Source organism: Oxyura jamaicensis, chromosome 26 (assembly GCF_011077185.1).
Source record: "Oxyura jamaicensis isolate SHBP4307 breed ruddy duck chromosome 26, BPBGC_Ojam_1.0, whole genome shotgun sequence".
Taxonomy (NCBI): Eukaryota; Metazoa; Chordata; class Aves; order Anseriformes; family Anatidae; genus Oxyura; species Oxyura jamaicensis.
In genome coordinates, this window is record NC_048918.1 from 3,157,915 (window position 1) to 3,174,407 (window position 16,493).

Sequence of the window (16,493 nt, forward strand, 5' to 3'; positions counted from 1 at the left end):
AGCCCCAGCGCTGCCCCTTCCAACCAACCTGGGATTTCTGAGAAAAATAAATAAAAAAGCCCCAAAAAGGCAGCAACCAAGCTCAGCGCTGGGCGAAACGGGGGTGCTGCCCCAGCACCACGGGGGGAACACGGCTCTGGGTGCCCCGCGCCTCCCTCCTCCGGGTAGAGAAGAAACGAGGCCACGCTGCGATGCTCCGGCGTGTTGTAAATAAATATATTTTAATGATTCTTCTTCCATTCCAGTTCATTCTTTTATACATTTATTTATAAAACAGTAGTAAAATTTTTTAATCAGAGCACAGTGCATTAAAAAAAAAAAAAAATATAAAAAAAAAACAAAAAAAAAAAAAAAAAAAAAAAAATAAAAAAAAAAAAAATCCACAACTGCTAACCCACGGCGGGGGGGGGGGGGGGAGATGCCCCGTACGGCGCTGAGCAGCGGACGACCACCGGTGGGGGCCCCAGCCAGCCCCCGGCGTGCCGTGCAGCAGCACGAGGGCCTGGTGTAACCGTTTTATGGCCGGGATTATTCTCTTTACAGGCACTAACGGCAGCGCACGAAGGACGCCAAGGCCTCCTGTGAAGACTTTGGGGTGAAACGGCCCCAACCCCGCCGGCGAGCACCCCACCCGGCCGCCCCCTCTGCTCGCCTGCCCCTGCCCGGCACCGCCACCACCTCTCTGCCCCTTCCCTCCTCTCGTCCCCGCACTTCCCTGCACCCTCCTCATCCGATGGGAGCTTCTCCGGGGGGCGCTGGGGCCATCCCACGTGCCACTTCGTGATCCCACCGCGTTGCTCCTTCCCAATCACGCTTTCCCACTGTGTCCTGACCCCGCCAGCCACGACATTCCCCGTCCTCGGTGCCCAACGTGACCCTCGTCCCCATACGAGCTCCTGGCCGTGCACCCACGGCCTCCATCATCCGGCCTCCTGCAGCCCGGGGGGGCTAACGCCGTGCTCTCATGGGGTTTTGCAAAGGGGTCTCCTCTCTCCAGCCTTCCCCCGCGCCCCCCAAGTCAGTGCAGCGTTTTCGCTTTGTGCAGTTCCCCCTCCTCTCCCCGGCTCCATCCCAGGCACCAGCAGCGCTGAGGCCCGAGGCCCTATGGCCCCGCGGGCGAGCTGTTGTGGCTGGGGAGCGAGCTGGCGATGGGGGGAAGAGCAAGGAGCCCCGTGGGGAATGGCCACAAACCATCCCCAGCCACAGCCGCCGTGCCCGGACGCAGGGCAGAACGTCAGCGTTGGAGCCGCGGTGTGGCCTTTCGGGGCAGGGGCACCTCTGCGGGGTGGATGTCACCGGTGCCCAGGTGACAACGGGGTTTGGGGCGCTGCCGGACCCCCCCACCGAGGGTTTGCGCGAGCTGTGGCGGAGCTGCACACCCAAACGAGCCCCGGGACACCGAAGCAACAAAACTCACGGGACCCCTCCCGTGCCCCGTGAATTAATTTGCTCTCCCCACTACCTAGAGGAGGAGGTCGGTGCTGTGGGGCCGGGCAGCACCGCTCCTGCCTCCCCGGCACCCGCAGGGAAGGAGAAGCCCCTGCGGGGAGGTGGATGCAGCCACCGATGGCATCCGTGGGGCCGTCGGATCCAGGAGGGGGCGAGGGGGTAGCAAGGCAAAAAGCTCTGAGCATCCTCTCCCTCCGGGGACTTGGAGGCGCCTCGATCCGCTCCGAGCCCTGGGGAAGGAGCACGGTCCGGGAGGGTTTTGCTGGAAGGTGAAGGCAGCCGAGGGCTGGGAAAAGCTGCAGTCAGGCCAATGCCACGGCAAGCCAAGAAGGTCGGCTCCAGCTCCGGGCAAAATAAAATAAAATAAAATAAAAAGCTTGCAAAAGACGTGGCGGTACCCGGCGAGCCTTGAAGCGAGCCCTCCCCCCCCCCCCCCATTGCATAGAGAAAATGTACTCCTACGTAGATTCAGGTGCTCGGCGGGCCGGGCTCCTCCTCCGGGGAGGGGAGGAAGAGCGCGCCGTGACTTCAGCAACCAAACTCGAAGGCCCAGTCCTCGCCCCCAGCGCGGGCGCAGCTCCTCGTCACAGCATGTCCGCGTCCTCCATGCTGAAGCTGCTGCGGCGACTGCTGGCCTTGGAGGCCTCCGGGGACATGGCCGAGAACAAGGGGTCGGAGGCCAGGGGCAGCATGGTGTCCTGCATCAGCATCAAGTCCAGCTCCTTCTTGGAGAGCGAAGGGAAGGAAGCGCCGTGGCCGGGCTCCAGGCTATCGGGGAAACCCCGGGAGCCGTCGTCGAAGCTCAGGCTGTGGGTAAAGTCCAGCTGGTGGTAGGGAGACTGCGGCGGCGGAGGCAGCGTCGGCTGCGATTCGGGGTCCTGGGGGGGAAGCAGCGGCTCCAGCGTCCCCTCGTCCCCGCCGGCTTCTTGCTTCACCACCTGCTGGGCCAGCTCGGCCACGTTGACACCCGAGGGCGAGGAGGTGGGCAGCCCGTGGACACGCGCCTGCATCTCCAGCTCCTGCCGAGAGAGCGCGGGGAGGCTCGGTGGGGACACGGGGACAGGGCGCACGGAGGCGGAAGGGAAGAAGGGAGGCACGGAAATGGCAGGGAAAAGGGGACAGAGGGACCGGGAAGCTCGTGGGGAAGGACGGGAGCAGTGACCCACGCAGAGCTCGGCATCGCTCGCCGCGGTGGCCCCAGCCCCCGGTGTTCCCGGTGAGTTGGCAGCCCTAAAAGAGGGAGGGAGCCTCTGCCCGGCCCCGCTGGCGGGGCAGGAGGGAGGTGTGCCAGCAGCTGGAGCAGAGCAGAGCAGGGCAGAGGATGGGGGAAACGCACCTGGATGCGGAGCAGCAGCTGCTTGTTCGTCATCTCCAGCCGCCGGGAGTGGTTCTCCAGGTCCCGCGACCTCTGCAAGTCCTTCTGCATCCTCTTGATGTAGTCCACGGAAGCCTTCAGGATCGTCCCTTTGTTCCAGCGCACGTCCCTGAGGTGCAGGACGGAAAAAAAAATAAATAAATAAGGATTGCTGCCTGCACCCGCCCCCCCCAAAACGCCCCTCTGCAAGGATCCCCTGCCACAGGGGGTGTGGAGAGAGCCCACGAGAGCCGCCGGGGATACGTACAGGTCGTTGGCCTTGGGGATCAGCATCCCCAGCTCCTTGATGCGGTCGTTGATGTTGAACCTTCGCCGCCTCTCAACTGCAGGGCGAGAAGAGAGGGGAGCGGTGAGGAGGCGGGGGGAGCAGCGCCGCGCCGCTGCCCCAGCTCGCGGGGATGGGGGACGTCGTCGTGCCCCTGCGGGACCCTTTGGAGTCGGGGAGCTCGGGGTGAAAAACCAGCAGGGTGTAAGGAAAGCTGGGAGCTTAAATAGGGGAGGCAGAGCTCCTCCTGTCCATTGGCACTGAGATTCCAGGGGCTTAGCAGCGAGCTCTGGTCCCGGTCTGGCTCCCAGCCCTGCTCCCGCTCCCATCCATCGCCCCCGCAGCCCTGACCTTCCCCTGGTGCTAATGGGAACAACCACCGGGTGTTTTCGGCACCACGGGCGTTTTGCAGAGCTGGGAAAGAGGCGGCCGTGGGGGTGCTCCCCTTAGGGTGAGATGGGAGGGGAAGGGTGGGTCCCCTTCAGAGAGAGGGGGAAGGAGGACGGAGGGTGCCGGGGTCGGAGAGGGAACGCCGTGCCACCCCCAGGAAGCCAGCACCCAACTCACTCAGGTTGTGATTGTCCTTCTTCTGGCGCTCCTTTGCCAGGGCTCGGCTCTCGGCATCTGCAACGGAGACCCACAGCATCACCCGGAGAGGATGAGGCTGCGTCTCGCCCCGTCAGCATCCCCCAGAGCCATCCTTGCCACCCGCGGGGACAGGGGAACCCCGGCCAGCCCCGGTCCTCGCTGTCACCACGGGCTCCAGCCATGGGGACGTGCCTGGGGCTGGGGACGTGCTCTGGGGCTGGGGACATACCCAGGGCTGGGGACGTACCCGGGGGTGGGGACGTACCTGGGGCTGGGGATGTACCCAGGGCTGGGGACGTACCCAGGGCTGGGGACGTACCCGGGGCTGGGGACGTACCCGGGGCTGGGGACCTACCTGTCAACTCTCTCTTCTGGGTGAGGTCGGCGGGGCAGGAGCTGCTGGTGACGCCGACGAGCGAGGCGGTCACTTGGGGGTCCCCGCTGTACACATTCATGTGACTGCTGGACATCGGCAGCTGGAAAGCAAAGGGACGGGCGGGTTAGCTCCATGCGGGGCCGGGAGAGAGGCTCGGCGGCGGGATCGGGGTTTAAGCCCAGCTCCTTGGCCTCCGGGACGCGAGCGCGCAGACTGGGCAGGTATAATTGTCTTCCTGGGCCCTTAAAATAGCTATAATCAGAGTCGCCAAGAAAACAGGACTTCAAAGGGCGCAGCTGATCCCCTCCCACGGCCAGCATCTAAAATAGGGCAGGTGAATCACAGCCGAGGAGGGCCCGGCTGGATGAATCCCACTGCAAGGCTCAAGCCACCCTACGGACCCGACCTCGGGAGGCGGCGCTGCGCCGGGCGAGCTGCTGGTGGGGGGAGCCTCTCCTGGCCCCAGTGTCCCCCCATGCTGCGGCTCCATCCCTCCAGTGCCCCTCTCCCGTCACTCAAGTATTTTATAAGGGCTCCGGACTGTCATTAAAGAGGACAAGAAGCTGAAGAACTGGCTTTTGCAGTTGCAGAAGGGCCATTTCGCTCCCTCCCTCCCCCCCCCCCCGCTGGCCGGGCCCCCCCCCCCCCCCCGCTGGTCCCCGGCCCCTCCTCGGGTACGAGCCAGCTCTGCCCGGTGTTGTGCCCCCTGCCAAGGTGGCACGATGGCTCCTGGGGTCACACGGGAGAGCAAAGCAGAGGGAAGCCGGGCTGGTTCGTGCACACACCGTAACGCCTGATTTCCCACCGGTACGGGGCCACGCAGGAGCGCCAGCACTGCCGCAGGGCCGTGGCACAGGGACAGGTCACCCCCGTGCCACCCAGCCCACGGCAGCCCCCCCAGTCCCCCCTCCCTCTCACTGCCCACGGTCGAGACTCACCGTGTTGGGCATGTGGACTTCGGGGTTCATGTAGCCCAAAACATCATCCAGGCGCATGATGTCATCGATGACCTCATCGAACTGCAAGGGAAAGGCGTACGGTGCGGCGTCGCTTCCCCTTTCCAGGCCCTGCCGAGGGTCCCCGTGCCCCCCCAGCAGCCCGGCGGCCCCCTCCTCACCTCCCTCTCGGGGTTGGAGCCGATGTTGAGCATGGCCATGGGGCTGTTGGGCGCGCTGTTGCCCGCCGAGGAGGACAGGACGTGGCCGGGCCGCACGCCGGGGGACGCGGCCGGAGGTGGCTTTGGCGAGTGGCTGGCGGGGCTGACGTGGGCGGCGAACTTGTTCCCGTAGGTCTCGGAGAGGTACGCCTGCACCTTCTTGTCCCGCGACTTCTGCAGGTGGTAGGTGGTGGGGTTCTCCAGGTAGGACTGCACCTGCGTGGAAATAACCCGTCAGGGCCCCCCCCGGCGCCACCGAGCCCCCCCCCCCCCCCCCCCCATTATTTTATCCCCCAGCCCCGTTCCCGGCACCGTTACCTTGAGGACCTCTCCGGGCACGGGCGGCGGGGACTGGTAGTGGACGGGGGTGTTGATGGCCGGGCTGGAGGCCACCGGCATCCGCTGCTGCTGCATGTAGTTCATCATCATCTGCTGCTGCATGCGCTCCCTCTCGGCCTCCTGCTGCGCCTGCTGCTTCATCAGCTCCATCCGCAGGCCGATGCGGGACGCCATGGTGCAGCGGGGGGGCGGGGGGCCACGGGCGCCCACCAGGCACGGAGGTGACCCTAAGAGGAGAAGGACGTCAGGAGTAACGGCCTGCTTTGAAACTGAGGCACGGGGAGGGGACGTCCGGCTGAAGGCGCGGGGCTGATCCTGCACCTGACTTCATCTACGTCGAGGAGACAGCCAAAGCCTTGGCTCAAATTTGGGCTCAAACGTGGGCGCTGCCATCATCGAGCCGCGCATCGAGCATCGCGCCGGGGCAGCCGGGCTCTGCCCCAACGCGGATGAGCAAGGAAGGACAGCCGCCCTAATGACAGACAGACGGACGGCTCTGCCCGCAGCTCCCTGTGACGGCACCGCTGGCCCTGGGGACAATGAGGGGAGGAGGGGACAGGGCACGGCGGGACTCGGGGGACACCCCGGGGGAGATGGGGATGGCGAGGGGCACGGCTGGGACCCCAGCAACGCGGCCTCACGTCCCGCCGCAGCTTGCTCCGGAGCCACCAAGCCCTGAAAATAGGGGCACAAAGCAAGAGCAAAAAGCCAGAGCAGCCCAAAAGAGAAAGAGAAAGCACGGGAAGGCCGGGAAGAAAAGGCAGCCCCGTGCCAGGCGCCGCAGGCGGGCCACGACCAAACCTCCGCCACGGCACGGGCGAACAACGCGGCTTTGTGCCGGGCCGGCACGCGAGCGAGGCGGCGGGGAGAGGCGTGCGCGGCCCCGCAGCGCACAGAGCTGCCCTTGTTCCCCCGTACAAAAGGGGATGGCGGCCCGAGGAGGGCTGGGGAGGCTGCTGGGACAAGGGGACAAGCCACAGGGCCAGGGGACGGCCGCATGAGCTGCCCTGCCCGGGGTATGAAGCTCCGCTGGGAGCCGCGGAGATGTTTTGCCGCACGGGGCTGGGATGGGGACGGGATGGGGACGGGATGGGGACGGGATGGGGACGCAGGACCAGGGCTCTGCAAAGTCCCCGTCCCCTCTTGTAGGGCAGCCCTGGGGCACGTGAGGCAGCAGCACAACCAGACCACTCTGGAGGGCTTTGCTGTCTTAAACACAACGTGGAATCGCACACAAAGGGGCCACGGTGGTCGCAGCACGCCGGGGGTTCAGCGAGGCGCCCGACACGCGGTGCCACGCGGTATCCTAAGGGGGAAATTAAATCAAGCCAGCGTGGACAGAAATAGGATTACATGGATCAAGAGCCAGCTATTGAACAGCAAGGGGAAGGTAATTAATTAGATGTGCTGGCCCATCTGAAGGGGGCAGGGAGGAGAGGGGCCCGGGACAGTCAGCGAGCAGAGCTTCGTTAAGACGCCGGCACAAACGGCCTTGGAGGGGGCGCAGGAGGATGCTGGAGATGAGCAACAGCTGAGCTGTAAGGGCTGGTGAGACCTGGCGATGCCAGGAATTTTATTCCTGCAAGGAATAAAACAAGGCTGGAGGGGGGTAAATCACAGCTTATACAGACGGGGGGGATAGTAACCCCAAATACCGAGTGCAAGGTGAGAGGAAAAGCCTCCAGGAGCAGCTGGGACATGCGATGAGCCCTCCCGGTGCGGTGGGACAGAGTGGGCACGGCGAGGCACAGCCGGGGCACGGAGGGGGAAAAGCATCCGGCCCCAGAAAGTGATGTTTCCTGGGATGCTTCCAGCACACGGGGATGGCAGGAAGGGATTTCAAGCCGTGCGTGGGGCCCTGTGGGATCACCCACCCTGGTTCCAAGCCAGCACCTCCAGGCCCCACAAACCGTCCCGCAGGGGCTGCGTGGGCGCGGGGTGAGGACACGGAGGGGAGCAGGGGGAAGGTGAAACATGAGGGGCCGGCACCTCCAGCACTGGGGAACCCTGGTTTGGAGGGCGAGGATGGAGCTGCAGAGCTGGGGGGGCGGTTTGGGGCTCCCAGGGACACTTTTCAGAAAGGGCACGGGGCGGGACGGTGTCACGGGAAGCGTGCCGAAGCGCAGCCACCCACGGCACAGCACCCCGGCCTCCCCCAACCCTCCTGCCTGCAGGACCCCCCCCTCAGCCCCTGTATAGGAAACGGGGGCGGGGGGAAGCAGAAAACGCTGCTTTTCCCACCCCACGCCCCCAGGGAAACCCCTGCTCGAAGGGGCGCCGCCGAGGGCGAGATGGGGAAGGGTGGTCAGAGCAGGGCCCGGCCTCGAGCGAGCGATAAGCGGAGGGGGAAATTGGGTCAGGTTTAAAATAACCCGCTTGGTTCTGCTCGGCTGCGCCCCCCCGGAGTGCCCAGCAGCTTCTGCTTTCGCTCTGACTCAGCCCCACCAGGAGGGAGAGAGCCGGGGAGAGGGGCGGCAGCGCCGAGGGAGCACTCGTCCAGGCACCCACCCCAGGGGACACGTCCCGTCCCCCCCCCAGGGGACACATCCTGCATCTCTCGGGCGGACAGGACCACGTTTAGGGTTCCTGTTATTCCTGGGAAGGAGAAAGGTGTTTGCATCCAGGACAACGCGCATCCAGCAGCTCGCCCGGACCCGCTCCTCGCCTGGAGGGGACCCTGGTGGGGGGGGGGTCAGGATCTGTCCCGTCTCCCCCCTGAACCATGCATGGCACCGGGCTCGTCTGGCTCTGAGAGGGTGCCCAGCCCCAGCGGCGCGCAGCCCAGGGCGTGCTCGGGCATTGGGTTACCCCGCGGGTGCTGCCAGGGCACCTGCTCGGGGCGATGTCCCCAGCGGTCACCGAGCGGAGCCGGGGATGGAGCGGGGCGGTGGGGGGCGACGGGAAGGGGACGGAGGGGAAACGAGCCCCAAGGTGAGAAGGCAGGAGGGAAACGGGGGGAAGGAGCGAGGCGCACGGAGCATGGCACGGATTCCCCGAAGGAAACCCCCGGTGCTGCAGCTGGGAACGCCGCAGACCTGCCCCTGGGTCCTCGGGGGGGGTGGGGGGAAGCAAATCCCCGCGTCACTGCAGCATCGCACCCTCAAATCCGAGCAGCTTTTAGGGAGAAAAGCTCCTGGTGGGAGAGGAGGTGGTTGGCTCTCAGGACAGCGTCCCTCCCGGTCGCGCCACCCTCTGTCCCCACACGAGGCCAGCGGCCCCACAAAGGGACAGACGTGTCCCCAGAGCTGGGGAGGCAGCCAAGGGCACCCCGCTCCCCGTGCCACCCTGCCGGCCCCGTCCCCGCATGGCCCCCCCCATCGCCTCGTCCCCAAGAGCACCTCCGAGCCCGGATGCGGCTGGAAGGCCCTCAGAACCCTCAGAAGCTGGGGTTAAAAATAAAAACCTGCCTGGAGCCAGTCCCTGGACACAGCCCCAGCAGGATCACGTTACCCTCCCAGAAAGCGGCACCCAGCGGGCGCACCACCTCCGTGCACCACCTCGGCCAGGGCAGAAGGCTGGGAGGAGGCGGGGGGGGGGCACTGCCCCAGGGCTTCGTGGCATTGCCCGAGGGATGGAGCCGAGACCCCCACCCCATCGCCGGCACACCGGGAAGCTCCGTGTGCCAGCCGCTCGTGGGCATCGTGAATGGAAAAATCAATCGGCAGCTTGAGCCGGCCCTGGGGAGCCGGGGAGGGGGGCGGGTGACCGTGATGCCCCCCCCAGCCCCCCCTCCCCTCCGGTCCTGTGCTGCTTCATTGACAAGCACGAGGGCTGAGAAAAGGAAACGGGGAAGAAAGAAGTGAAAATAGCTCCGCTTCTTGGTACGAGCGGCGAGCCTTCCTTCCTGGTTCTTGTTTTTCAAAGGCAGGGAGTGGGGGGGGGACGACACAGGGGCAGCGAGCGAGGACACCCCCGTGCACCCCAGCCCGGCCCTGGCGAAACACCCGCAGCCATTCTGGGGACGCAGCTGCCCCCTGGGTGCAGGGCAGCCCCCGGCTCAGCCAGGACACGCGGCGGTGGCGATGCTCAGCCCGCGCTGAGATTTACTCCGAGGGCACCCAGCGCCTCCTGCTCCCACCCCGCGGCTTCGTTTCACCCTGGCCCTGGGTGCCAAGAGGCAATAAAGGCGCCCGGCTGTCCCTGCCAGCATCCAGACACCCCAAAAGCCACCCCAAGGGGTGTCCCCAGCAAAGCCACCCGCGGACAGGCAGGAAGGGGGACACGCGTTACCTGGGCAGGGGGTGGCAGGGGACCAGGGGGGGTCTCCGGGCGCCGGGGCTGGCCCCTCACAGCTCCTCCGCGCTCCTCGCCGCCCTGCCCGGCTCCTGCGCCGGCCCCGCGTTTCCTCATTTTTAGGGCCCTGCTTTTAACGCAGCAGCAGCCGCAGCGGGCGCGGGCGGAGGAAGTTGCAAAAAAGCCTCCCAACCTGCTCGCTCGTCTCGCTGCAGCACGGGAGGCGGCAGCGGGGCCGGGGAAAAGAGCGGGACAAAAATAGCCACGGCCACCGCCACCCGCCGCCGGGCTCTCCGGTGGTGCCACAGCCCCGGCCGGGTCTGCCCCATCGCGGCCCCTCGGGGCCACCGGGAAAGGGCAGAGCGGCCGCAGAGATGTCAGCGGTGACATCCCGTCCTGAGAGTAGCGAAGGAGGGGCAGGTGCTGCTCCTTGTCCCTCCAAGGGACGGGATCCCGCTCCCTCGGTGTGCCCGGAGAGGTGCCAGCGTCACCCAGCTGGATCGGGCCCCGCGTGGGACGAGGGGCGCAGCTCACGGGGATCCCTCCGGCACCCACAGCAGTGCCCGCTGCTAGGGATGGGGATGCCAGCGCCGGCCGCCACCAGGATGGTGGCATCAAGTCTGGGGGACAACAAGGACGCCAGTGTGATGCCCTATGGGGCTGGCACGGTGCCGGGGACCCCGCACACATCCTCCTTGTGCAGAGCCTCCTCGCGCCATCTCCATTTTGCGCCTGCGCTGGGGACACCCACGGGGCTGGGGTCCCTCCACGAGGGCAGCTGCGTCCCCATCGTCACCTCCTGCATCCTCCCCGTCGGCCGATGCCCACCCCATAGGTGAGCCCCCAGGGAAGCCCCCCCAAGGCCAGGCGGGTGAGCCGCTGCCGTGCCACCCCCGTGCCACCACCCTGCCAGCGACGCGGGCTGGCACCCGGCCGGTGCCGCGCAGCTGGGACCGGCCCCGCAGCCTCCCCTCGCCCCGACTTGGCAGCGGGGGATTTGCGCCGTGCCAGCGTCCCCGCGGTGTCGGGGCTCGGGTGACGCTGGCACCCAGCGGGAGGAAGGACGGGGCCCTTCATCTTCATCGGCACGCGGAGGAGGAGCGCGCTGCTGCAGTACACAGCTCCTTTTTGGCACACGGGGCAGGATCAGACCCGGGGAGGAGGAAGGAATTCCGCCCCACGAGGGTGGGCAAACCCCGGCAGCGGGACGCTCTCCGTCCTTGGAGACACCCAAGGCTCAAACCAGGCTCAGCCCTGAGCATCCCGATCCAACGGCAACGCTCGGGGCTGGACCAGAGGCTCCCGAGGTCGCATCCAGCTCGCTCTGCTCGAGGATGAGGATGGGGAGGTGGGAGCTGGGGGGCAGCCCGGAGAGCAGCAGCGCCCTCGGAGACGGACGGGGCCAAGCCAGCCCGAGGCACCTTCCCTGCGCCACCAGCACGCAGCCCAGAAAGGGAGAAGGAGAAGGCGGAGGGGGGGGGGAACTTGGCAAATCCCAGCAGGAGTCAGTTGACAGCGCCAGCGAGCGCCTGAGTCACCGGGCCTGTTTTTAGCCCCGGCATTTGAGAAACGTGGACCGCGGCGTTGTTAACAGGCGCTCGGGTCAAAGGCCAAATGTTTTCCCTGCCATGCGTTAAACGCTGCTCTTGGAAGCGGCCCAGACATTCAGCACAGCGAAAACATTAACGCTCGGTGCAGATGGCAGCAGGACCCCAGGAGAACCAGGGAGAGCCCAGGACCCCAGGAGAACCAGGGCCGCGATGGGGAGGTCTCGGGACCCAAAAAGCATCGGTGTACGGTCACCGAGAGCCACCCCGAGTGTCCCTTGTCACGGCGTCACCCCTGGAGCACAATAACCGGGGTCAGCCCCTGGTTCTGGAGGCACCCAGGACATCCCAGGAGCCAGGTTCCCACTTGCACGCGGCCACCTTTATGGGATCGGGAACACAAAGCCCCGCTCCTTCACCCCAAAACGCCCGCTGTGGCACAGGAACGGCCACGGTACCACCCCGGTGGGCACAGCACGTGGACCTTGCCGTTGTAGGGCCAGATCCTGCCCCCACAGAGGCCCCGAAACAGACCCAAATCCTTTCCTGCAGCAGGAAAGCAGCCGGCGCTGCGCAGGGGCCCCCGATTGAAACATCACTGTCGGACCGACCGCCGCGAGCACAAACAGCCAGAGCCGACAAGTTGCCGCCCTCCCCTCCCGGAGAGGCAGGCAATTAAAAATAAAAGTGTTAACAGGCAGAAGGACGTTCCTGGGGCGAGGACGAGCCAACGGCCGCGCAGGGGCCGGGAAGGGCCGTGTCGGCCCGGCACCACCCCGGGCTGGGTGATTAATCGGACCGCGGCGGCCCTGCAGCGGGGAGCAGGAGAGCGCAGTGACCTTGGGGAGGCCCCGGCCGTGCCGGCGGGGGAGGACACACGGCCTCGCCACCCCGCTCCCCCCCCCCCCCGAGAAGGGGGGGAGATGGGGGCAGGAGGGGATAACCCCACCCTGGGGTCCCGCCGCACCACTTGGGTGCCTGTTGTTATTTTTCTTTAAAAATGCATAAAGAAGCAATGAGGAAAAATGGAAGCACGCCCCTCTCCGCGGTCCCCCCAGCTCGGGGTGCAAGCAGGGGGGGGCGCAGCCCACCACGGCGCTCCCCAAAACCCTGCTGGGGGGGTCCCTATGCAGGGACACCCAACAAAACCAAGCCCCCAGCCCCTCTCCGGGTGCTGCAGAAGGCGCAGGGTGACAGCAGCCACCTGCGACCCGAGCCGGGGGTGCTGCCAGCGCCGCCCTCGGCCGTCCCCCCCCCCCCCGTGCCGTGCTGCTGCAAGGAGGTAATGTTTATAAATACGCCTCGGCCCGCCTGCTCGCAAGGTGGATTTCATGTAACCGTACCGCGGCCGCCCCGGCCCCGCGGCCGCCCCGGCCCCAGGAGCTGCAGCTGTTCCCCGGCCCCGCTCATAAACAACTCGGGGACAGCCGGTGACATGTCCTCCCCGGCGGCCCTCGGGCTCTCCCTGCCACCAGCCCCGGGGAGCGGCCGGCGGCGGCACCTTACCCGCGGCGGGGACGTTTCTCCTCTCCGCTCGCCAAGGTCAAAGGCGGAGGCCGGGAGCCCCCGGTGCAAAGCCAGCCCCTGCCCCGCGGGGGGCACGAGGCCGGGGGCGTTTTCCCGGCTTGCTCGGGTGCCGTGCCAAGCGTTACGGAGCCGAGAGGTTTTGCCCGAGCGGGCTGGGGTTGATCCTGATGAGGGCTTCGCCTGGAGAGGGGCGCGAAGGGCACCAAGGCCCCCCCTAGCCCCTGGACATGGAAGCAGAGCCGGCCCCGGAGGAGCCGGCGCGGTGCTGGGGCTGCGATAGGCACCCACCCTGCTGCAGATAAGGCAGGAGCTGCTGGCAGCGATGAGCCCGCTGGCACCCGACCCGACCCTCTGCGTGCCAGCCAGGAAACGCGGCCCCCCCTCTGCCCACCCAGCCTGGCCGGAGCCCCCCCCCCATCCCCAGCTGCAAAATCTCCCCAGCACCCTCCTCGCCCCCGTCCTTTCCTCCTAAAACCTCCCGACCCCGCGCAATTCCTCCAAATGATCTTGGGGACACGCCTGTCCCCGAGCACACGCCGCCAGCTGGGGGGGGGGGGGGACATCAGTGACAGCACGGACCCCGCACCAGGGACCCCCCCCACCACCCCCCCCCTGGCTCCGGGCGGGCTCCCAGCGCCACAGGTGGGCTCGCCCCACCGGGCAGCCAAGGGGTCCCCGGCCGGGTGCCCTCACATCCCTGCGGATTTTGGCACCTGGGCGCCAGGGCAGCAGCTGCACAAACGGCGCTCGAGGTTCGGCCACGCGCTGAAAGGAGAATTTACAGCCCGAGCGGTGGGAAAGCAGGCACGGGACGGGCAAAGGGCTCCTCACCGACGGCACCGCCTTCGGCTTCCCAGCTGTTTCGAGGAGAATGAAACCGCTTCCATTAATTGCACGCACGTACGGCGAGGGAAAGAAAGGAACAAACAAACAGAAAAAGCGAGTTACCCGGCAGGGAAAGATGTTGCTTGGGCGTTTCAGGTTTATCCGGTGAGAAAGTCGCACCGGTTTAAGTACAGGAGAGCATTTAAGCTCTGCGGGGAGCCTCCAGCCTCGCGAGCAGCCTCCGGGCTCCTCCATCCCAGCACCCAAAGGGACCAGACCCAAACCACCCCATCCAGCAGAGCCCTGGGCGGGCGGGACGAGCTCAGCCCCCACCCTCTAACGCCTACCTTCCCAAAAGGCCTCCAGGGCCAGCGCATCCCCCGTTCCCCAGCGCCCTGCCCGTGTCCCACCGTCCTCGGGCACCAAGTGGGGTCCCCAGGACCCGGCCCCCCGGGACCACCGCTGTCCCCCGGGGCCACCCCGCTGCCTCTCTCCAGGAGCGAGGCCTCTCTCGGGGCTCGGCCCTCGCGTGCTCTCTTCTTCTTCCACCCACGGGGAAACCGTGTGGCTTGGTTGTGTTGTGTTTTTTTTTTGTTCCCCCCCACACACCCCCCCCTTTCTTTCTCGCTTTTTTTGCCATTCAATATTTACAGCTCTGCTCCGCTGCCCGCCCAGCACCAAGGCAGGTGGAAGGGGGTGGCAGAGCGGGTTGGCCCCTCCAGAAGCCACGGTGAAGGCACCGGGGGCAGCCCCGTGCCCATCCTTCGAGTTTTTCTTCGCCATTCCTCATCGCCTCCGCCTCCCTCGGGTCTCACTGGAGGGGAAGGAGCAGAACCGGAGTCCCCTACGGCTGCTGGAGCCCGGGGCTCAGCCTCCTGCATCCCACGGCCGGGCAGCTCCGGCTGGCGAGGGCGCAAACCCCCCCCCCCGGGCTGTGCCAAAACCCAACCGCGGCGAGTCACCGGCACCCACCGGGCTCCTTCTGGATGCAGCAGCACCAGGGCTGGGGGGAAGACAAGCACCTTGTTTCCTGCCTGCGCCCTGGCGAAGCGATCCTCACGTCACCCCTGCGCGTTGCAGCGCCCCCGCCTTGGCCCTGCTTCAGCCTCCGAATCTCCAGAGCAAACGGGGAAGGTGTCAGGACTCGGCCACCACGGGTCAGGGCCCGTGACCACCGGGACTCCCCGGGGGATGATGCGGGGATGCGGATGTGCTGAGCTGACCCCGGCAAAGTGGCCGGCCCTGGCCCCTTTCCTCTTGGACCGACGTGCACCGTAACCGGGCAGTGGCGACACGGCTCCGTCTCAGGCAGTAGGGTTCAAGGTCCCCACCCCCCAAAAAAAAAACTCAAAGCACCAACGCCGAGCGGCCCTGGGGACAGAGCCCAGGTGGCAGCACAATGCCAGAGCCACCACGCTAGCGGTCACTCGCCTCCCGCAAAGCAAGAAGCTAAAAAAAATGACTAATGGGGGAAATTTGGGGACGGGGCGAGGCGCCTGGTGGGAACCTGCTGCAGAGGGGACGGAGCAAGCGGCTGTGCCGTGCTCAGCACCGGGAAGTCTTCCGTCCCATCCACTGCCCCCCACACAGAAAAGGATGGAGAAACACAGATGCGGGGCTTTGGTCTGTCCCCTCACCACACCAGGCCCCCCAGCACCCCCCCAAAACACAGGGAGGGCTGCAGGGAGCCGCGGTGCTGCACTGCTGCCCTCGGTGCCCCCGCGTGACCGGTGCCCCCCTCGCCGTGCCCTCGCCAACCCCACATCCCCTTCCCCAACCATTTTCCCCGAGTCCCCAGCTGGAAATGCCCCCCCCCGCCCCATAGCCCCAACCCCCCATGTCTCAGCAGCTCGCAGGCCCAGGGTGCCCCCCCCCTTCCCCGGGAGCATCGCAGGAGCAGCGGCTCAGCCGTGGGGCCGCGCACACACGTGCCGCCGCCGCCGCCGCGCGCACGGAAAAACAGAACGAGCTGGAAAGGGCGGCCGCGTCCCAAAACGCCCGGATGCTGGAGTCGCCCCGCTGCACCCAGCCCCACCCCGAGCGGTTTCCTACTGATAAGGGTGGTGGTGATGGAAGGGGGGGGGGGGGGGGGGGGGGAGCAGGGGGCGCACGGCATCCTCCCAAAACACGCCGGCCCCTCCGCGCCGTGGGGTCAGCACGTGCCGCTCGCCGCTTCCCGGCGGCAGCGCCGCATCTGGAGGTACCCCAGCCCCCAGCGCTGACCCCCCCGGCAGGGTCTCGCCCCCCCCCAAGACCCCCGGGTGGGGGGGGGTTCAAGGTGGGCTCAGCCGCCCCCCAGCACCCACGGGGAAGGCAGGACGGCGCAGCCCCGCTCCCTCCTCCGGAGCAGCCGTGCATGAAGGCGAGCGAAAGCGGCGGCAGCGGGGAAAAGCAAAAGGGGAGAGAGCGCATATGCGTGGTGGGGGGGGGGAAATCCCCCAAACCCCACAACCTCCCCCCCCGCTGACATACCGGAATAAAATAAACCCCCTGCAAGCCCCCCCCCCAGTGCCTCAAGGGCAGGGGACGCGGCCGAAGCGCTGCGATCCCTGGAAGCGGGCCGTGCTGCTCCGCGGGCTTATTTATTTACCTTGGGAGAGCACAACAATAACCTCCAGATTTTATTTTTCTCTCTCCCTCTCTCTCTTTTTTTTTCTTTTTTTTTTTCTTAAAGGAAATTTCCCCATCATCTGACTCACCGAGGCTTTTAGAGGACACGGCCGCGAGGGCTGGCGTAATCGTTCCTGCTTCGCAATTAACTCGCCGGAATAATTAAGGGGCGCGGGGAGGTTTAACAGCAGCCCCCCCCCCCC

The 16,493-nt window shown here is 66.5% G+C and overlaps 1 protein-coding gene across 6 annotated transcripts in view; it reads right to left on the bottom strand.

The window, feature by feature from the left end:
• Positions 1-1,286: 1,286 nt before the first annotated feature.
• Positions 1,287-16,493, bottom strand: part of TFEB (transcription factor EB) — a 15,705-nt gene continuing 498 nt past the window's right edge. For 3 of the 6 annotated variants that reach the window (XM_035346992.1, XM_035346994.1, XM_035346993.1), the window contains exons 2-9: positions 5,528-5,775; positions 5,171-5,425; positions 4,992-5,072; positions 4,033-4,153; positions 3,657-3,713; positions 3,072-3,147; positions 2,786-2,933; positions 1,287-2,468 (exon numbers count right to left, since the gene is read on the bottom strand). In XM_035346992.1, coding sequence (XP_035202883.1) covers positions 2,034-2,468; positions 2,786-2,933; positions 3,072-3,147; positions 3,657-3,713; positions 4,033-4,153; positions 4,992-5,072; positions 5,171-5,425; positions 5,528-5,722 — 1,368 coding nt within the window. In that variant the 5' untranslated portion in view covers positions 5,723-5,775 and the 3' untranslated portion in view covers positions 1,287-2,033. Of the gene's footprint in view, positions 2,469-2,785; positions 2,934-3,071; positions 3,148-3,656; positions 3,714-4,032; positions 4,154-4,991; positions 5,073-5,170; positions 5,426-5,527; positions 5,776-9,778; positions 10,074-13,568; positions 13,934-16,379; positions 16,405-16,493 lie in introns of those variants that run through there. The other 3 variants (XM_035346996.1, XM_035346991.1, XM_035346995.1) reach the window with 3 other exon arrangements.